The sequence below is a fragment of the Anabas testudineus genome, chromosome 6, assembly GCF_900324465.2.
Source record: "Anabas testudineus chromosome 6, fAnaTes1.2, whole genome shotgun sequence".
In the NCBI taxonomy this organism is placed as follows: Eukaryota; Metazoa; Chordata; class Actinopteri; order Anabantiformes; family Anabantidae; genus Anabas; species Anabas testudineus.
The window spans coordinates 21,137,564-21,159,123 of NC_046615.1; the positions used below are offsets into that span (position 1 = coordinate 21,137,564).

At 43.4% G+C, this 21,560-nt stretch overlaps 1 protein-coding gene across 2 annotated transcripts; it reads left to right on the top strand.

Moving 5' to 3' along the window:
- The first annotated feature begins 81 nt into the window (after positions 1–81).
- Positions 82–21,478, top strand: lrrk2 (leucine-rich repeat kinase 2). 2 transcript variants are annotated; one of them, XM_026365013.1, is made up of 52 exons: positions 82–631; positions 1,340–1,425; positions 1,861–1,970; positions 2,316–2,404; positions 2,722–2,856; positions 3,176–3,310; positions 4,220–4,351; positions 4,709–4,828; positions 5,220–5,380; positions 5,485–5,564; positions 5,667–5,773; positions 6,008–6,137; positions 6,221–6,345; positions 6,479–6,606; positions 7,213–7,357; positions 7,618–7,757; positions 7,872–8,000; positions 8,360–8,530; positions 8,653–8,914; positions 9,079–9,273; positions 9,887–10,002; positions 10,240–10,312; positions 10,391–10,587; positions 10,674–10,924; positions 11,081–11,229; positions 11,309–11,402; positions 11,483–11,669; positions 11,787–11,968; positions 12,071–12,294; positions 12,458–12,585; positions 12,723–12,941; positions 13,044–13,245; positions 13,576–13,664; positions 14,138–14,310; positions 14,425–14,579; positions 14,665–14,811; positions 15,004–15,195; positions 15,278–15,424; positions 15,507–15,619; positions 15,715–15,905; positions 16,060–16,220; positions 16,314–16,484; positions 16,747–16,847; positions 17,021–17,221; positions 17,354–17,547; positions 17,956–18,028; positions 18,136–18,326; positions 18,645–18,797; positions 19,185–19,414; positions 19,945–20,013; positions 20,121–20,259; positions 20,952–21,478. In XM_026365013.1, the coding sequence occupies exons 1-51, from the start codon at positions 343–345 to the stop codon at positions 20,243–20,245; spliced, it is 7,767 nt and encodes a 2,588-aa protein (XP_026220798.1). In that variant the 5' UTR covers positions 82–342; the 3' UTR covers positions 20,246–20,259; positions 20,952–21,478. The 2 variants fall into 2 exon arrangements, with proteins under 2 accessions (XP_026220798.1, XP_026220797.1); XM_026365012.1 differs by having other exon boundaries at positions 20,121–20,253; positions 20,913–21,478.
- Positions 21,479–21,560: the final 82 nt, after the last annotated feature.

Consider the following 21,560-nt stretch of genomic DNA (forward strand, 5'->3'; position numbering starts at 1 on the left):
GTGTTTTACGGCTGTGCGCCACCGATCGCTGCCCCCGGTGGCTGCTCCCGGTTTGCGCCTCAACAAACGGGGAAATCTTCTTTAACCGGAGTCACATGATGGAGGAACACGCCTGTCGGAGGGGACCCGCTGGTTTTCCCCCACGGAAGCAGCAGAAAGTGTCTGTGGTTCCTTTTTAAAGAGGAACATGCGTCTCTGTCGGTGGAGAGTCGGTGATGTCAACGTCGGAACCGAAACTCTGCGACACTCACAACTTCCCTCGTCGTGACAGACACTCAACAAGTTGTGTTTACAGCTCATGTAATGTGATGTAACGTGAGTCATGTGTAGAGATGTGCTGGGATGTTAGTGAGCGCCTGTAGGAGCCCTTTACGCGTCTGCGCCCCCGCGGCTGTGGCACCGTGGCCGCCCGGTTCCGAGGGACTGGAGCGGACTCCCTCTCTGGACTGTACATGCACCACAGGTCGTCAGCTGGGAACCGGCCTGTCCAAGACCATGGTTAACAAAGAGGAGTTAGAAGAGACGCTGAAGAAACTGGTGGTGAGGCTGAAAACGCCGCAAGAAGACCGGCAGCTGTGCACCCTGATCCAGATCATCCAGGACCTGCTGTTCCTGGCGCACACCGACTGCGGTAGGAAACGGACGGTCCGTGCATGGGCATCATAGACAGGCACAGTTTCCTTTGGATGTGTTGTCAGACATAGCTGTCACACCTTTTAGTCTAGTATAAGTAGTTTAGTTTAAGTGCAGCTGAATAAATCTTACTCAGGTACCAGAAGTTGAGTAAAAGTACTGATTGTGCAAGGAAAGGTCCCAGATCTGTTATTATGATTCAACACTAAATCATATTGTACATGGTGGTTTAATCTGTAACAGTTCATGTTGAAGTAGTAGTTAAAGTACACTTCCCTTTATAGAAGGTAAATGTAGGTTCGACATCTGTTTTTAAGTTTTGGTTTGATTGTCTGAGATCTGTTTCAGACATTTTACAGACTAATTGGTTAATCAGTTAGGTGACACATAATCAACTAACTGATATTTATATGATCTCATTATGAGAAGTAAATAAATTGAAATCGAATGTTTTAATATTGTTACGTCTCCATTTTATTACTCATTCTGTTCACGGCCTCCTGCACAATCTGCTGCTTCGTTTTATTTTATCTATTTGCAGTGTGTGCAGATGAATTTAAAACATCCAGACTTGCACCGTCATCCTTGGATCCTTGTTATTAGTTATGGTTGTTTTCCAAACTTTGAGTTAGTGTCAGAAGTCAGTGTAATAAGCTACCCTCCTTTCTTTAAAGCTAACTCACATTGTGTCTTCTCTTTGTTGCAGCGGTTGAACTGTTTGAGGACAAAGATGTCCATGTCCCCCTCATGGTGGTGCTGTCATCCTACATCAGCAGCCGAGGAGTCCAGCAGGTACTTCACGACTGAACTTTTATTTGTCCTCATGCATCAACAACTGAACATGAAGAACGGACATGTTCATGTCTTCATAGTAAAGTAGCTTCACCTGTGAAGACAGTTTGTGCTCTGCGTAGTTAAAACTATTCAAAGCTCACACACCTTTCTTTTTATGGCGTCTTGTGACTGCAGCTTATCCGAGGTGCAGCTGCATCACGTCATAACTGTAAACTGATTTAGTCGTAATCATTCAAATAGGAGAATAAAACAGTGTCTGATTGAAGTACTGAGATTTTCTTTTTTGTTAAAAGCTGTGTGTTAAGATGTTCTCAGATACCTATAGTCATTCCCTGTGTGTTCTTTTCTTTTATGTTATGATATCGATCGATTTCCTGGTCTAATTACCTGTAGCCTTGAAATAAAGTGTGTGATGGTGGAATCTTGCTGCAGGTCGGGTGGTCGCTGTTGTGTCGGTTGATTGAAATATGCCCCGATACGCTGGACCAGCTGACCAGACCTCTGCAGGCAGCCTCTGACTCGGAGTTGCTAGAAGTGCACCAGTAAGTAAAGACATACAGTAGGTCACCTACAGGGTCGTAAACTGTGTTTTCTCTTCTCAGTTCTCACTTCCTGTTCATTATACGTAGCTCTGAATCTTATTGTCAATTTTACTCACAGTTCCTTTTCCAAGCCACCTGTTTACTTAATTCGTATTTCTTTATTATTTCGTTCAAACAAGTTCTTGAATCATCTTTTCCTCTGATTCTATCACTTGTAGCAGTGTTTACACAACACTTCTCAGACTGTAAGGGCTGAGGTTCCTTTGCCCGCGTATGTTAAAATGGATTCTATTGTTTATCTTTCAATCCTGGTTAAGTTTTTGTCTGTACTGATGTGTTTACTAGGCAGGTCCTGAGGGTACTTTCTCAGTACAGCACAGACTGCAAAGTGACCATGGTGGGACTCAGGGCTCTGGCGTTACTGCTCAGATCAGGTACACGACTACACACGAGATAAACTGGAACACATCAAGGCATCAATCACACTTTTACATCTTGAAAAATCAGCCTAACTAATCACGGCAGCACGATAAACTAAAAAAGTAAATGAATCACAAAACTTTTAAGGAAGGAAGAACAGCGTAAATATTTTTTAAAAAGCTAATCTAATTGATTATTCCCATTTCTAATATTTTCTTAACCAAAGTTTCACGATTCCTGAATAAGCTTGTTTCAGCTTTTCCCTGAATCTCCCTAAAGCTCTTTAACACATTTCGTTCGCCTTTAAAACTTGTTTTGTTTGTGTACGCAGACACGATTCCTCTGCTGGTGCTGGAGGAGGAAGAGGATGTGTTTGGCCTGGTGGTGCACGCAATGAAAAGGTTTCCTGCCAGCGAAGAAGTGCAGCTTCAAGGCTGTGGAGCTCTGCAGTTTCTATTGGAGAGAGGTGGGGAGAAAACACACGATTACTCATGGAAACAATGTCACTTAAGATACTGAACATTAAGGGGAGCAAGGCTTTGCTATTATTTTTTTGTTTTTAACCACCAGATGGATAAAACTTCAAACATTTGATGTAGAGGCTCATGTTTTTATGTTTTTACAGTTTATCATCTGTAATTTGATCATTTGAAGACATTTCTTTAGGTTGAACCTGCAACATGTGACAACATATGTTGGTTAACAGGCCTACACTCAGGTGCAGAATGTTAACTGGCACTGACGCTTATTAAAGGTTAACATGCACTCATACTTACTGTTTACAGTGAGTGATGCTCACCTGATGGAGTTTGTGGAGAACCAGGACCATGTTGTGGTTCTGGCAGCTATGCAGAGATTCCCCGACAACCCTGAGCTGCTCCTGCAGGCCATGAAGGTGCTGCTCCCGCTGGCTCGTCCTGGTAAGACCTCATCACACTGCAGTGATGTGCAGTGAGTGCTAATTTACTTAATGACTAAAAGGTGCTAATGTGTGTGAATCCTAGCTCACTTTCTTGATCTCATATTGATCCGTACAGATGGTTTGACCTAAAGTCTGCTGTGGGCGAACGGGTAGACTGACTTGAAGCTTTAGGAATGTGCACTGTCACTCTTACTAATGTAGTGGTTGATGTGTTACACCACTAGACCACAAGGCCATTAAACATTAATCCTTCTTGTTGTGTAATCACAGTCTATTTCTGCCACATCAAGATGTTATCGAACAGTCTTAATGTAAATCAGATTATACCTCAAACACCAGTAAACATGTGTGACGTTGTGCTGTTGTGTACAAACATACAAACAAACATCTGTTTGTGGAAAAGAGACGAATCTTCATGGAAATTCGTCATAGTGAGCGACGGATACTTGAGTGAATACTGTACTGAATATATTTACCATCCAAATAAATTGTTGTACAACAGATAATTAGGTTGTAGTTTCCATGAAGATTTTATTTTTTTGGAAGAGCAGATGCAATTATCAGACTGCAAAAAGGTCACAAATCCTAACAATCATAACAAGTTTTCATTTTTGTGCTACATCATAAATTAGTCCTGTCCAGCATAAAGTCTGGTTCATTAAACAAAACTAGGACAGATTTTTTCCCAGCATATTTTCAATAGAATTAAAACACCACAGAAACAAACATGGAAAATTTGTCATTTTAGATTTTTAAAGTTAAAGAGTCGTACAACTAATGTTAATATAGAACATAACAGTTATAATATCTTGTAATCTTGGCCTTGGCTGAAACATTGCTCTGTTTTCCATTTAAGAAAATCTTTAGCTTTTCATGTGCTTTGAGTTCATGAACTGTTCTCCTGCAGGCAGTAACGTGGAGATACTGATGTCAGGAGGCAATCGGTGCTACAGCCTGGTTATCGCTGCTATGGATGCCTTCCCTGAGGCGGAGGAGCTGCAGGAGACGGCCTGCTGCCTGTTCAGGAAGTTTACATTAGGTCAGACCACAGATTAGTAATATTTGTGATATTTTAATGACCCTTTGCCTCAAAGTGAAGAGGATCCTAGAATTAGGGGAAGAAGAAGAACAAGAAACGTACAGTTAACTTGCTAATAGATAAAACATGTACCACAGACAGTTCACTACAGGGGGAAACCTCAGGTTCACTGTTAATGAATAACTTCAGACAACCTGTGACGTTAACACCGTTTACAAAATCGATAAAGCTTAGTCTAGTTTAATTTGTTCTGATAAGCGAATGTGTTTACCAGGTGACAGATTAAGATTGAAGAGGTCAATAGAGTCGTCTGTTCCATTCACACTGTCTGTGCGCTTGTTTTGTGTCACCCTGTAGAGAGTTACTACAACATCCTGGTAGTGAACGGCGTCCAGAGAGTTGCCGTGAGAGCCTGTCAGACGTTCCCCAACAATGCGACGCTACAAGCCACCGCTCTCTCCTGCCTGGCTGACCTCAGTGAGGACACACACCAACACACACACTATATTTGCCTCATTTATTTATGTCCACACAAATGGACAGAACAATGACTTCAGATCAACATAGATCATGGTGTCTGTTTATAGTCACAGTGATGAGAGAGACTTTATTAAACTTTTCACTCCTCTATAACCAAATATTACAAAGAGAATAAAAAACTAAATTAAATTCACCCCCTAGTGAGACATTTGAGGCTGTTTCCATCTCATTTTGTTCATAAATTGCCGTAGGAGGGTGTTTCCTTCCTCTGTTTACTGAATGACAGTGGACAGAGGGGTTCTTGGTTTTAATACGCTGCAGAAATGAGGAACAGAACACTACATCTTGTACAATATGCTAATCACACTTTCACATCTTCTTGTTTTAGCTGCAACCATCGTGCAGAACAAAGCAGTGGCTGAGCAGGGACTGGAGGAAGGAGAGGAGGAGGAGAACAGGGGTAAGGAGGAGGTTGACGACATGGGCCTGGGTTGGATGGAGGTCTGCTGTACGGCGCTGGAGCTCCACGCTGATGAACCAGCAGTTCAGGTTGGTCCAGATTCTTCTAAGCTCTGGGTTGCACCACATATTTATCCTGCTATAATTCCAGTAATCAGAGTCTGACGTTGTGTAAATAATTTGTTCTGCCTCAGGAAGCTGCGAGCTGGGCCATTCACAGTCTGTTACTGCACGGAGCTGGGGTGAAGAACTCAGAAGATGAGCAGGACGAGAGGTCCACACACACACACACACACACACACACACACTTTTACAGATGTTTAACTCTGTTTGAAAGTGAATGTTGATGATGACATTTATTGAATATTGTTTTCAGGACACCTGTTCACCGACAGTTAATGGTGGCCATGTTACTCCACTCCTCCTCTCCCAGTGTTTTTAAAGCTGCTACCAGCGCCATCGCCACACTCATCGCACACAACAGTGAGTCATCAACAAAGCATGTTTTGTTTAGTCTGCAGAGACGTGCCTACGCTGTCACTGTAGTCACCTGCAAACATCTTTTTCTTTTTTGTTTTCTGCAACATGTTCATTTAAATCACTAAATTTAATGGAGTTGGTAATTACAATTTGTTGCCGGTCTTACTGAAATGTTCTTATTAATTAACACAGAGCTGATTTGTTGGCTTAAACAGTAAATGTTCGTTCTACCTGCAGGTAAAATGCGATCTCTGCTACTGTCCAGCGGGCTCCATGTGAACCTGGTGGAGATGATGAAGAGACATTCAACCTCAGCTGAAGTTTCCATCAGCGCCTGCAAACTGCTTAACCTTCTCTTCGAGGGAAGGTCTGAATCCCATGACGTCCTTATTAGAATTGATAGAATTAGTAAGTAGAGTTCTGGAGTTAAACTGCTTTCTGTGTCTGTAGGGTGGCCAGTCTGGATGAGGCCAACATGGCCATGAGTCAGATCCTCAGCACCATGAAGGTCCACAACTTTGAGCTGGGGGTTCAGCTCGAGGCTCTGCGGGCCAGCCTGGTCTTCCTCTGTCCTGGTATATTTAAGTGTTTTCTGTTTTCTCTGAGGGTTTTATCTGTGGTCGACATGTAAACCAGACGTTGGTTGTTGTTGATGTTTTCTTGCCTCTTGTGTCCTCACTTGTTTTCTTGCTGTGTGTAAATTTCCAGACAGACGTTTAAGGGAGCAGGGGGTCTCGGTCGCTGATCCTGACATGGCCGATGTGTCTCTGAAGGTCCTGAAGAACCAGTGTGTGCTGGAAGGAGCTCACACTCTCTACTTGGAGGCTCTCAACAGGGTACGAACAGACTGAGTAACCTGAACTGTCTAAGCTTGACGATTTATAGAATGATGAAATGCAGTTAGAATATTTCTATTTTGTACAAATTTATAAATTATTTTTTAGTTGTAGCAGAAAACTTCATGCTCTGATGTTTATTGACGACGTTTAGTTGGGACAGATGTTCAAGGAGGAACTTTCCTTCATGTCTTTTGCTGCTAGATGGAAACGTTTTAACTGTGTGATGTGAACATGTTACGCTGAGGCTTCCTTTTTTTGTTGTTTGACTTCTCGATGAAAGACGACTAGATTATTTATGATAATCAGCGGTGTGATGCCCGGAGATAATCATAACACGACTTAGTTAGCATATCCAAGTATGCAACATCCAGTGTCTTAAAGTGCAGGCTTTGCTGCTATGTTGACACTGTCAGACTGTTCAGTGTTAAATATCTGACACTGATTGTTTTTAGTTTGTTGCGTATTATTCGATGTGTTCAGCTTATTTTAACCGTGAATTGCCGACATCCTCTACACACAACATATGTTGTTGCAGCTCATCTTGTACAGTTGTTATAAACGTCTACCAGCATTATATTCAAAGACCTTTGTGTCTGTGTGCAGTTCATCAGCAGTTTGACCATCCAGAAGTGTGGCCTGAAGGTGCTGTCTGCTCTGGCTGACTGCTCTGGTGCAGTGGACCTGCTCTGCCAGCAGGGGGCCATAGACACTGTGCTGCATACACTGCATATGTTCACACAGGAACGAGGTGCATGGATATCTGTGATATTAACAATCTGTGTCTTATCAGTTTAATCAATAATTAAATTTTGTCCCTGCCTTGAGATTAAGTTTATAAAAACATTCTGGAAGAGCTTTACTGTCGTAGTGAATCTAGATCCAGACTTTGACAAATATTTTAATATACGGTGGAAAAAGTGCAAATAGAAAAAATAATAATCTCAGCATTCTGACTTCAATATTAAATTTGCCTATTTGTGTTTTCATTAACCTTCTGTTTACCTCCAGAGATACACTACTGGGGTCTGACCCTGCTCAGCTACCTTGTATTGAAGAAGAAGCTGTCGAGGATGATTGTTCCTGTTCTCGCCTCTGTTGTCGTCGCTTCACTCGTCCAGTTCAGGGAAGACTCTGAGCTGCTGCTGAAGGTGAGCGCACTGCTGTGTTTCCAGCTAAATCTCAGCTCACATTATGTCACAGCTGCACACCTCGACTTGTTTTTCCTGGTTATAGTTTTGTGCTTGTGTTCGTGTGTCCCTCAGTGTTTTCAGGTGGCTTTGAGGATGCTTGACGCCTGTTCAGGAGCAGCTGCTGAATTGCAGAGACAAGACTTTGACAGGCTCATCTTCCAGCAGCTCAGAGATGAGGTTCCTGACCAGACCAACAGCCCAGTGAGTTAATCTAATGAAGAGATTTACATGAAATTTGGACCTGACAAGATCCAGGGCGGCATTGTTCCTGATTATTGACTTGACTCATGTTTATCAGCTGTTACAGTGTTTTATGATGAGTGATCTAGCTGGTAAAAATATTTTCTCTTGGTCACATAACGTGAATGTAATGATGCATTAAAACAGCAGCTACACTCTAAACACACAGGACAGACCAAGCATGCTTAAAGACACTAAGCATTGTGTACTTTAAGTGAAGTTCTTAGAAATGTTGTGCTACAGAGATCAGGATATTTTAGCATAATTTAATAAACAGACTTGTACAGGACCACTTGTTCCCTCTCTCTGTCTGCTGTCAGCTGCGTAAGTCCATGTGCCTGGCTCTGTGTAAGATGTGGTGCGACTCTGAGCTGCACTACAGCATGCTGGAAAAAGCCTGCAAGGACGGAGACACCACGATGGTCGAGTGTCTGATCGAGCTGGGCGCCGACATCAACAGGAAGACAAAAGCAGAATCTCTCATCTACCAGGTCAGAGGTCACAAAAGCTTACACTGGAGTATCCCTTTAAACAAAACACTCAGTTATGTCTCCTGGTTGAGCCTCCCTGCTGGTAAATTTATTTTAAACGTCAATTTTTGCTGGTTTTGCAGGTGTGTGAGAGAGGTGGACCAATGGAGCTGGTGGAGCTCCTTCTCAGTCGAGGTGCACACGAGCAGCACCTCCGCAGGGCTCTGGCAGTGAGTGTAAAACGGAGCGATGGCCCCACGGTCATTCAGCTGCTGGGCCGCTTAGGTCTGGATCTTAATAACAATGCCCTCTGCCTGGGAGGCTTCAGGCTGGGTCGACTGGATGCCGCCTGGCTCAGCCCCCTGCTGGCCGAAAGAGAAAGGACAAACAGCCTGCGATACAACAGTGAGCAAGAGAAGACGATAAATACATTTAAATTAAATCAGTTATTTTAGGGTTTTGAACCAAACAATTGTGATTGTTATGTTATTAAAAACAGAACAATGTTTAGTTTTAACTCAGTCTTAGCTTTAAATGATGAATTAATGATCATATTCTCTGTGTTTAAGGTAAGGGTATGAGTTTGGCGAGGTACATTCAGTCCCTTATGCTCCAGAGGTCCAAGAGTGCGAGTGGTCCTCCGAGGTCAATAACTGACCCCTGTCTGACGTCAGGCTACATTTCTGATGAGAGCGACGACTCTAGCTTCAGCTTTTACTCCATGGAAGACAGCCTGTTTTTGAACGATGACATGGAGAGTGATGGTAACGTCAGAAATCTTCCCTGATGTTTATTAAATTCAGTTTCACTGTTGTACTGTCAGAGTTGGACTGTCTCCGGAGGAAAGGAGCTGGGGCCTTGTAGATGAGGCCGATAGCTGTCAGGAAGGAAACTGTGCTCGTGGCGAGAGGTTTCGTTATGATGGAGCAGCCTTTTGCCTGACGGGAGTTATTGTTCAACAGTCTGCTCTTGTTTTTGGAAGTGATTGAGACAGGATAGGACTCAATAAAGGCAGTGTGTAGAAGTGCTATATGCTATATAGAGACAGTGTTTGAGCTGTCAAAATCAAATCAGAACAGAGTTATAATTTAACAATTTGTGCATCAAAGGGGGAAATTTAACTGCAGCTTTCCCCAAGTCAATAGTGGGATTGATGGTGAGTTTACACACTAGGAGAAAATGGAGGTAAAACATAGAAATAGATAGATGATTGAAACAAATATGAGATTTTAGTGCAGTTATAATTTTTCAAACACGTGGCAAATACAACTGTACTGATCTCCAAACTCAAACACCCCATACTGGGGTCTGTATGACTGTGATATTAAATGCATGAACCACCACTTGTCCTCATGTTGCCTGTTTTTCCTTTTAAAGGGAGCGATTCAGTGTTAGGGTTTCTATCTCCGAAGCCACATAATAATTCAACAGAGGAGCTGAGAGGAGGGTCCTTCAAAAAGAAGCAGGGACGTCTCAGACATGCCAGTGAAGAGGTAAAACTTCTACTTCTACTTCATGTCTGGGTGATGAGGTTTAGATATACTGTAGGTGAGTACTGTATGTAGAATGATACGTCTACTGGCGTAGTGGTGACATCACTTCCATCTGGGAGACCAGGGTCTGGCTGTGGCCTACCTCCACTAGGGATGACCTCCTTACATTTACCTTGCCTTTGTACCTTGTAGGTCACTTTGCTTCTTCTCTCTGATCTGCATTGTCTCCATTTACAGAGTGGTCTAACTGAGAATGAAAACACTGAGCTTGGACACAGGAGACATGGGAGGACTGGCTCGATCCAAAAAGGTAAATTCATTTCAGTTTCCTTCTCATATTGTCAAACAACAGCTGTGTGAGGAATAAAACTTTGCGTCTCTACCTCAGTGCTGGGATCTGGTGAGAACTCTGCTGCTCTGCTCAAAGAGAAGGAGAGGATCCACTCGCTGGATCTCTCAGGAAACGAGCTGAGCTCTTTGTCCTGTCTGATGGACGAGTGCTTGGTCCAGCAGCAGCTGTGGCATCTCCTCCGCCTGGATCTCAGCACCAACAATCTGCTGGAGTTCCCTCCAGCTCTTTGCCAGGTGAGGCATTTGGCATCATTTACCAACATGTCAACTCATTAAAGGACATCTACACTAACTCTGTGCTTGATTTTGGTTTGGAACAGAGTTTGAAGAATCTGACTCGACTGGACCTGCAGGGCAACCAGCTGCAGTCGCTGCCAGTGGAGCTGCTCTCCCTGCCCTCACTGAGCATGCTCAACGTGTCTCGTAACTGTGTGGGTCCCCTACTAACGTTTGACCCACTTGTCACCTGCCCGTCACTGCGGCAGCTCAATCTGTCTTTCAACAAAATCACCACATTCCCTTACGAGCTGGGCCATGCCGTGGATCAACTGGAGGAGCTTTTTATGGAAGGGTAGAGGCCGTAGACGATGAAGATAATAGATGAAAAAATACACATCTAACAGAATTAGAGGGAAACAAATGGCACCTTAAGTTGCACATAGTTATTAACACACACATTAATGGGCCACCATGGCCATGAATATTAATGTTTTTTTCCTCTTTACAGTAACAGTTTGACTGAGCTGTCCACACCTCTGTGCCTGCCAGAGATCAAGTTGCTCGATGTGAGCAAGAACAGTGTAAAGAATATTTCTCCAGACTTCTTGACTGGCTGCCCCAAACTGGAAACGTTCAATGCATCCATGAACACAATCTGTGAGTACTGTAGACTGGTTAATGCATAAACATGTTCTCTGACGTGATGACAGGAAACAAGGTTTACTGTCCTCTCCAGGTTCCCTGTCTCATCTGCCTTCCAGGGTCACAACACTGAAACTGGCAAACAACCACTTCACCTATGTTTCTGAAGCTGTACTTGATCTGCCAAAGTAAGTCAGAATCACCAGGTCTGATTTGGTGCTATATGATACTGAATGGGACACCGACTCTCTTGCTCCTGTTCATGCAGCTTGAGGTCAGTGGATATGAGAAGCAACAGTATCGCTGTTCTGCCTGGTCCGAAATTCTGGGCGTCCAGCAACCTCCGAGAACTGATGTTCAGTCAGAACTGCATCACAGCCCTCGATCTGAGCACACCCATCTACAAATGGAGCAGGCTGGAGAAACTCCACCTGAGTGACAACAAGCTCACAGAGGTAAAGACAAATCACTAACAGGTCGGCATGACGTGTTTCTTTGTTCTAAATGTTAGTTTCATTCTGAAATGAATGAATGTTATTCAAAGGTATGATGGTCGTGTCGTCTTTATCCAGATCCCCCCACAGATCGGCTTGTTGGAAGGCATGACCTCCTTGGATGTGAGCCGTAACTCAGGCCTACGGTCCTTCCCTGATGAGATGGGAAGACTGGGGAAACTGTGGGACCTGCCGCTGGATGGTCTTCAACTCAAGCTGGACCTTAAACTCATTGGCAGCAAGACCAAAGATATCGTCAGGTCAGGGCTTTATGAACCTGATGATTTAAATCTCATTTTTGTAAAACCTTTTCCCATTTAGTTTTCATGATAAATAAGCACTACCTCCACCTGCTCTCTCAGGTTTCTGCAGCAGCGGCTGAAGAAGGCGGTGCCATTTTACCAGATGAAGCTCATCGTGGTGGGGAATGCAGGCAGTGGGAAGACGACGCTGATCCAGCAGCTGATGAAGCTGAAGCGCTCCCAGTTGAACTCTAAGGGGACGGCCATGGGTATCGACATCCACGACTGGACCATCAGAGAACGGGACAAGAAGAAAATGGTGCTGAATGTCTGGGATTTCTCAGGTTGGATTTCTGAAATAATTGAAATTCTCTGAAGGGAGAGCCTCACTTAGAAACTTCTAGAAGGAAATATCTGCTGCTGTGCAACACATCAGTGTCACGAAGGGCTCAGACAGGACCTCTCCAGACTCGTTTTGATTTCACTATTTGTCTCTTTATCTCACAGGTGGAGAGGAGTTTAGTTGCTCTCACCCTCACTTCCTGACTTCCAGAGCTCTCTACTTGGTGGTTTACAACCTCAGCAAAGGAGCCAGTGAGGTGGATGCCCTAAAACCCTGGCTCTTCAACATCAAAGTGAGTCATAAACCAAACATTCATCCAGGCAAAATGTTTTTCGTAATGTTGTGTCCTCGTCCTGGTCTTCAGGTGAGGATGGGGTCACTAGAGAGATGATATTAACTTCAATTAACTTAACTTAAACTCTACTACAGGCTGTAGCCCCACTCTCTCCAGTCATCCTGGTGGGAACCCACACAGATGTGAGTGAGCATCTGCAGGTAAAAGACTGCCTGAGCAAAATCAGAGAGGAGCTGCTGAACCACCAGGGCTTCCCTGCCATTAGGGACTATCACATGGTGTCTGTCTGGGACGACTCGGACGCCATGGTCAAACTCCGCAAGGCCATCGCCCGAGAGGTCACCAGCTTCAAGGTGAGAGGACACAAACAGACCTCACCTCACTGGGGAAGTACGGTAAGGTTCATTCCTGCCCTCTCCTCCTCTGTTCTCTTCACATCTGCTCTTCCAACATAGATCCAGGGCCAGCCTGTGATGGGCCAGCTGGTCCCAGACAGCTACGTGGAGCTGCAGCGTCGGGTTCTGCAGGAGAGGACCAGGGTTTCCCCAGAGTTCCCCGTTCTCAGACATCATGAGCTGCTGCAGCTGGTCCAGGAGAGTCAGCTGCAGTTGGAGGAAGCGGAGCTGCCACATGCCACCCACTTCCTCAGTGAAGCTGGTCAGTTGAACTCAGAGCTGTTCTAAAGAAAACATGATTTATTCAGCATCACACAGAGGCGTAAACATTCGCCATGATCCCTTCAGTTAAATAACGTGTTCTATTTCATTAGCATTCATCAGTTCTTCTTCATCTTAGCATCAGCACCATATCCTCCAGTTTAACCTGTATTCCTTTCACCTTGTCACCTTGTTGTGAATGTGGGATTTTAAGTTGTGCTTTCCTAATTTAACCCCGGGCTGTCTGAGAGATTGAACCATTTTAGTATTTTATGATTAAAATCATTATTTCATCTTTGAATAATCTGAAAAAACATTTCTGTTCCTATAGGGGTGTTACTGCACTTTGATGATCCTGCACTACAGCTCCAAGACCTCTACTTCATCGACCCACAGTGGCTGTGCAACATCGTCTCTCAGGTAGCCTGATGCTGAGATGTCTAATCTTTCTAGTCCAGATGTTATTACATTTACAGTGTATATCAAGAGGTTTAGGTGATCAAGCTGCATGTTCTACAGTGGCCCTGAGATCTAAGTACACTGCAACCCAAGTAGACAAAACAGAAGCAACTTAAAACTTTATCTATTTGACAACACAGACATGAAATTTAAAAAAGGAATCCTGCAAATAGTAAATAATGCACAATACTACTTTACTGTGCTGCAAACACTGCATGCAATCAAACTCAGTTGTACATTGTGCTGCAAAAATAACCGACATTAAATGCTTTACTAACTTATGCTCTACTAAACAGTTAATCCTAAATTTATGTTTAAGATAAGATTATTAGTCGTGACATCCAAAGTAGCCACCCAACGCTCACAGGCAGGCACAGGCTTAGTTAAGATTATGTCAGTGCACAGATCCAGGTGTTTTCCTCTTCCCTGTGTAGAGCTGTGGTTTGTGGGAGCATCCTAAAGGAGTTGTTCAGTGCTCAGAAGTGGAAAAGTTTCTGTTTGAGACCAAATGTTTCCCCAAGAGCCACTTGACACAGTTCTTCAAACTGCTGGAGAAGTTCCAGATCGCCTTGCCCTTTGGAGACGACCAGCTGCTGGTACCCAGCTGGTATGTTTATGTTTGCAACTACAGCTGTCTGTGTTTTAGGGTCCAAGTTTTGAAGAGGAAATGCACAGATGGAAACATTTTACTGTCTCTAACCACTAATTTCTTTATTTACAGTTTGTCCAAGCAGAGACCGGTTATAGAGCTGCCTCACTCGGAGAACTCAGAGGTGATTGTGCGGCTGTATGAGATGCCCTATTTCCCCATGGATTACTGGTCTCGCCAGATCAGCCGTCTACTGGAAGTTTCGTCTTACTTGCTCTGTGGAAGAGGTAAATTGATGCAGCCCATGTTTTCTGCAGATACAAGTCAAAAAAAGCAATTTATTAATTTAATTAAATTGTGCTATGTTACCAGAAAAAGTGGTGCGACCCAACCGGATCTACTGGATGAGAGGCATTTACCTGAACTGGTCTCCTGAAGCGTACTGTCTGGTGGAGGACGCCTCAGTGGAGCAAAATGCCTCGAGCTTCATCAGGATCACTGTGCCCTCCTCACGGAAAGGTGCTGCTGATTCAGAGTCTCAGTACTAACATATTGATAGAAGCTGTCTCAGTACAGTCTTTATCTTTAAATGTGTCTAGAAACCAGATCATTTGTGAGGAACTGATTTTACTAAAACAGTGTTAAACTCAGTGAAAGTCGGACTGGAGTCCGTTACCTTCATTTGTTGACCACTGTCTCTCTTTCCCGCAGGCCGGGTGCTGCTTGGTCAGGTTGTGGATCACATTGACTCGGTGCTGGAGGAGTGGTTTCCTGGCCTGCTAAACACTGACATGCTGGGCAGTGGAGAAGCCCTGTTGAAGAAGTGGGCTCTGTACAGCTTTGACGACAGGCAGGAAAGAAGCAAGATTCTGCTGGAGGATCTCTTCACCTTTTTTGACAATGGTACATGGTTTCCCATATATTATACAGTGTAAATGTTTTTATACATCACTTTTCATGTTAAATTATTTATTATGATTGACAGATTTTCTGCTGGTGAGCTCAGAAGACCCCCGCTGCACACTTCCCATCTCTCAGATTGCGCCTGACCTGGTTTTGAGTGACCAGCCTGCAGGAACAATACTCGACAGTGAGGAGCTGGAAGTGGACATGTCCAAAGAGAACCTACTGGGTTTGTCCATCTCATTTCCCACATATTACAATTGTATTTCTTTTAGGTAAATGAAACACTAAATCAGATGTGTTTCTTGCAGGAGACGGTGGCTTTGGAACTGTCTATCGAGGTGTCTACAAAAATGAAGAAGTGGCTGTGAAGATATTCAATAAACACGCATCTGATCTTTACGTCCACAGGCTCCTCAGACAGGTGAACGGAAAATGTACACGGACAAATCAAAAGGTTTTTGAGCTACGACTTGGATGGTTTGGAACTTCTCCTCACTGCTGCTTGTTGTTCTTCAGGAGCTGGCGGTGTTGAGTCGACTCCATCACCCAAGCCTGGTGGGTCTTCTTGCAGCTGGTTCATCCCCGCAGGTCCTGGTGATGGAGTTGGCTCCGCGAGGTTCGCTGGACTCGTTGTTTGAACATGAGAATGGCAGCCTCAACAGAAAGCTTCAGCACAGGATTGCCCTGCAGGTGGCGGACGGACTCAGGTATAAGGTTTAGGGACAATTCAGTGCATTCTGTAATTTTTATTCTTAGAGTTTTGGAATGTGTGATAAGTCTTGTCTAGTCCGAGTTTTCTGTAATTTCCCATAATGCATTTAATGAAATGATCAGCGTCATATTTAACACCTGTGTGATCAGGTATCTTCACTCCGCCATGATCATCTATCGGGATCTGAAACCCCACAACGTGCTTCTGTTCAACCTGAAGACCGACTCTGAGATTATTGCCAAGATCACAGACTACGGCATTGCTCAGTTCTGCTGCAGCATGGGAGTGAGGAGCTCAGAGGGAACTCCAGGTCAGACCTCAGACACCCAGTTACACTGTAGTTTGTACAACATGATTTATCTATTATTTATTTAGCACATATTGCTAAATGTGTATCACACAGGTTTCCGAGCACCAGAGGTCGCCCGCGGTAATGTGATCTACAACCAGCAGGCTGATGTGTTCTCATTCGGCCTGTTGCTCTACGACCTCCTGACCTGTGGTGAGCGCATCTCTGACGGCATGAAGTTCCCCAGTGAGTTTGATGAGATTGCAGTGCAGGGGAAACTGCCAGGTAATTTTCAAATAGTTCTTTTCTGAAGAGGAAAAAAGAATTAAACAAACTATAATCTGAATAAACTATGTTGCTTAATATGTTGATGTAGTATATGTGACCGTTATAGTGTTATACCGTTAAATACAGATCAAACTTTAAATTTGCTCATATTGTAAACACAGTTTTTGTTGCTTGTGAAATGTGTATTAATGACATTTTAACTACAATAAACATTAAGCTGTTCATAATTGAACTGCTTGTTTTACTGTCTTGTACACAGATCCAGTAAAACACTATGGTTGCTCACCTTGGCCGGGCTTCCAGGCCCTCATGAGGGATTGTCTAAAGGAACGACCACAGGATCGACCCACATCTGCTCAGGTTAGGACCCGAAAACGGTGTAACTGTGTCTAACTTGGTGGTTGAGTGCCCTCCAGTGGCAATATCATGAAAGACAGGACTGCTGCAGTCCACTCAGAGCTTTAAATTAGAGTAAAATTCAAGACTTCAGTACTCTCTTAGAAAAGTATTTGTGTCTTCTGTAACGTGTGCAGGTGTTGGATAGGCTGAATTCAGGAGAGATGCTGTGCCTGATGAGGGAGCTGGTGGTTCCCCGGACGTTCAACGCTGAGTGCGTCATAGTGAGCTATAGTCCCTCAAACAGCCACAGAGCCTGGATGGGTGGAGGCAGCAGCAGTAAGAGGTTCGGCTCCATCACAACAGTGGACCTGAACACCAACGTGGTCTCTACACAGGTACGGCCACACTGCTATTCTCAGGATGGGATTGTTTTCTTCTTATTTCACATTTTATCTGGTTTGTTTTACAAAGCAAACAAACGTGACACAGTAGGTCGTGTTCACGGGCCGGTTCTTTCCCTCTAACAGAAGATCGACACCAGCCCGGTCCTGTGTCTTGTGACTGTTCAGATCCCTGACGAGGTCTGTGATTGGATGGTGGCAGGGACCCAGTCTGGCTCATTAGTGGTCCTCAGCACTCAGGACGCGACGACTCGGCACCGCCTACAGAGCGTCACTGATGCCGTCACCTCGCTGTACTTCCACAAACACTCACGTCACACGTAAGTTTCACCTGGTGCTCCAGCTAAAGTATAAAGAAGCTCAGGGAAGTTCATAGCCGTCAACACTAGACATTAGCTGGTGGAGGGTGGAGTATTGATAAGGATCAAACAGTTTAGTGAACCTACCCACTAAAAATCCTGGCTGATAATGTCACATGTTGGTCGCTGTGCAAAACACAATATAAAAATATTATGTTAGAGGATTAGAGACTACGTACAACAAAGTGACATGCATGAGATTAAACATTGATCTAAAAAGATAAGGATATAGTAGTGAACAGAGCTCCTGGTTCTGGTAGGTCAGAACCCTCATAGAAACCATGTTAAATATTGTTCATTATATTAAAGGAAGAAATGTTTCTATAATCGTTTATTTACAGCGTGGTCCCTGTTGATTTTATTTTTCAGCCAAAGAAAGAACTATCTGTTGGTTGGAACAGCAAATGGTATTCTCACTGTGTATGAGGACTCTGTACTCAAGGTAAATATGAAGTGTCAAATAAAACATCCAGTCTTTTCTTTGTGCGTCTTTTTTTGTTTGCTTAATTGGAAACACTCTGAATTCATCTTGTTATTCACGCTCCTCAGCAGGAGAACGGGCAGCCGGTTAAAACTGTCAACGTAGGAAACGTCAACACTCCTGTCATGTGTCTGAGCCAGTCGGGGCATCCACAGGACAGCAGGTCTGTGTGGGCCGGCTGCGGGACCAAGTTCGTGTCCTTCACGGCTGACTACAGTGTCTGCAAGAGTATTGACACGAGACCGAGTCTCATCTGCCAGTGAGTCCAAGTCAACGAGAAGTCTTAGTGTTAGGTTTGTCAAGAAATATCAGAGCTGACAGGGAAACACGAGGCCGGTGTACCTAATGAAGATGTGATCTTTGGATTTAAAATATTTCTTCACAGAGTTTGTAACTTCTTATGTTTTTCTACATTTTAATAAAATCAGAATTGAAATGAAACTGCAGTTCGTCAGCATCAGTCCTGCGTCAATAGAGAGTGACGGAGAAGCCAGGCAGCAGCATAATAACCTGTCAGTGTCTTTCTTTAATGGTATTTGTGTGTGTGTGTGTGTGTGTGTGTGTGTGTGTCCTCCAGGCAGCAGCTGTCTTTCTGCAGTGACGCATGCGTTTCCCGAATGGCTGTAGACAAATATATTTACCTGAGCAAGGTGGGGACTCCGACTGTCGAGGTTTGGGACAAGAGGAGTGAGAGGATGGTGGACTGCATTGATTGTGCACACGTTATCAGGTAAACACACATCACACACACTTAAATATATAAGAAATGTAGGTTCGCTGTGCACTTTCACCTTCCATTTATTTAGATTTTGTTGTTTGTAACAATATAAATTATTTTCTCAAGCCTGGTAGAAGTTTTGTGAAGAGGAATCCATGTACTGTAGAAATAACATATTCACATGGTTAACATTTATACAGTATATGAGATGAATTAGATATGAGCATCAGGGACTGAAAAATAACTGAAGAACCTGTACGACCCACACACCAACACATTATTTTAGAAAGAATAAAAGATGGATATGATGTCTTCTATTATAGTCTGGTACATGCTGTCACAGCCTCACTGCCCTTCAAGAGCCAGACATTTGAAAGTGTTTCTCATTTTTCCCTGCAGACATGCAGACTCCGCCTGCAAAGGCAGACGGGGCATCGAGGCGGCGCTGCTCTCTGAGGCGGCTCCCTCCTGGGCCAGAGTCAAATCCCTGCTGGTGCAGAGTGCTGCAGCTCTTTGGATCGGCACTAGAGGGGGTCACCTGCTGCTAGTGGAGCTCTTCAAACACCAAACGCTGCAGGTCATCGCTCCTCGCTGCGATTCAATCCGCTGTATCACCTCTGCTCTCATAGGTGGGTCCTCGTGTGCTAGTTGTTTTATTATTAGTAGAACACAAGTAGATATATATTCACAGAAACTAAATGGTCCTTGGAATTTGGAGCACCTTGTTGTATAACTGTGCATAATAATGAGAGACACTTATATAAGAGATTTTAATTCAATCATAATATATATCTCTCATAATCTGAATACAAATTCTATTTGTTGTCTATTTGTTTTCTTCTTGTATTTCTTGAAGTAGTTGTGTCAATAAAACATATACAACACACACGAATGCGTGGGAAAATGGATACAAAACAAAGCAAGGAAGCTGGATCAATAAAGAGAAGTGGTTGAAACAGCTGGGGTTTATTTCTTGTTTTTGTTTCATGCTCTGTCACGGTGTTTGTGTGCAGAATTGTCAGCATGCCGTTCAGTTTGTTTGTTTTCCTTTATCCTTGATCTCTTTGGATTTGTTGTTTTGATCCTCGTGTGTTTAATTGCAGTATCTATAGCCTTTTTCTATGCTCTCAAGTGTAATTACATTTTTTTTCACACGTAGAAACACTAAACTGGAAGAACGTGGTGCTGATTTTGGGCAGAAGACTCCCACAAGACAAGAGTCTGTTTGGTGAGTCGGACGCGTCATTGTTTGTCCCACATTGGATGAAAACAGCTGGCTCCCTGTGTGAGCTGCTCTGCGTTGGTCTGATGCACGTGTTTGTTTGTGCCCCTCAGATGAGGAGTCGGTGCTGATGGTGTGGAACAGCACGCTGCCGATGGAGGTCAAAGACCTGAACAGACACTGCGAGAAGAGAGAACAGATCGCAGCCAAACTGAGAGAACAGCTGCATCACAACTAAGCCGACGGGTTTGTGCGCTTTCGTTTTCTTCCCTTTAAGAGCCACTCGTCAATTAATGTCAGGATGCTGCTCAGTTTGACCTTTTATGGTAAAAATAGCGGTTTGAGTAGCTTAGAGTGAAATGTTATAAAGATAAAGAGCAAACATCTACATTATGCTGTTTAATCTTATGTTGTATGACAGAAATGTTCACCTTGACATTAAAAGCACCTAAAGATCTATTTCTAATGAGAATGATGAGACATGGACACATCAGTTCCAAACAATGTTTGGTTATTTTACTTTGACAGATTTAGTTCAGAGCAAACCTGAAGTGAGCAGGGCTCAGTAACAAAAGTTCTTACTTCTGTGCATCATCAGAATCCAAACATGAGGATATTTGGTGGATTGTTGATGAAGCCACAGTCACACAGACCGTCAGAAAGCAGGTTCATAGACCTCTGACTTCATTAATCCTGAAATAGGAAACATTTCAGTTGTTATCACTATAAAAAGTCATCACAGCTCTTTCATTTGAACTTGGGGAGTCACACATGATGACTCTACTACAGGCTTTCAGGGTTTCAGCATCTTGTCCGAGGACGTGTGACCGACTCAGACCAGCAGCAGTTATTTGTGGTGGTGGCAGTAGTAACAATACCATTTAGTTTTCCGTCATATTTTACAGAATCTGCGTTGAAAAAGGGATCGACTCTCCAATTCTTCAGCGCGTGAGCTGCGACGTTTTACCTCATTTTCTGACACAGCCATACGTGTTCTCCAGGAGGACCAGGGACTAAAGAAGGGAGCACTGAATCAAATCACAAGAATCTGATTCAAGACGACGTATTTTAATGTTTTATTACTGACACACACTTTAGAAATGTTGTTCTGTGTTTTGAGGAGTTCTTGATATTTCTGTGAAAGGGATACAGGTGGTCTAGTTTGTGCTGTCAGAGCTGAGACCAGTACAGATGTTCAGGAAAACGTCCTGCGCTGAAAAAACTGAAATTTGTTGTACAGTATGATTTAAAAAAAAAAAACTTTTGCCAAAGCCTTTAGAGGTGTATATTTGATTATTTATTCTCATATCTGTGCATGTTTACCTGAGCGTATTCACGCCACATCAGTAAACAGAACACAGGATTTCTCATCATTTCCTCTTTGTACATTTCTTTTTTTCTATATAAAGTCAATTTTTGTGCCATTTTCGTGCCAAACAGAACAATTCAATAAATATTATTTTAAGTTTTATGTTGTTGTCAAAAAGAATTTAGAGGACAAGAGTCACTTTAATTACTGAATACATATTATTAATTTTATATTCTTCATTCTT

Bases quoted from the DNA above. Each gene is read 5' to 3' on its own strand.
- lrrk2 (XM_026365013.1), top strand. From the start codon at position 343: ATGTTAGTGAGCGCCTGTAGGAGCCCTTTACGCGTCTGCGCCCCCGCG. The intron at 5,774-6,007 runs GTGAGTCATCAA...TTCTACCTGCAG, and splicing joins CACACTCATCGCACACAACA to GTAAAATGCGATCTCTGCTA. The intron at 15,196-15,277 runs GTACATGGTTTC...TATGATTGACAG, and splicing joins CTTCACCTTTTTTGACAATG to ATTTTCTGCTGGTGAGCTCA.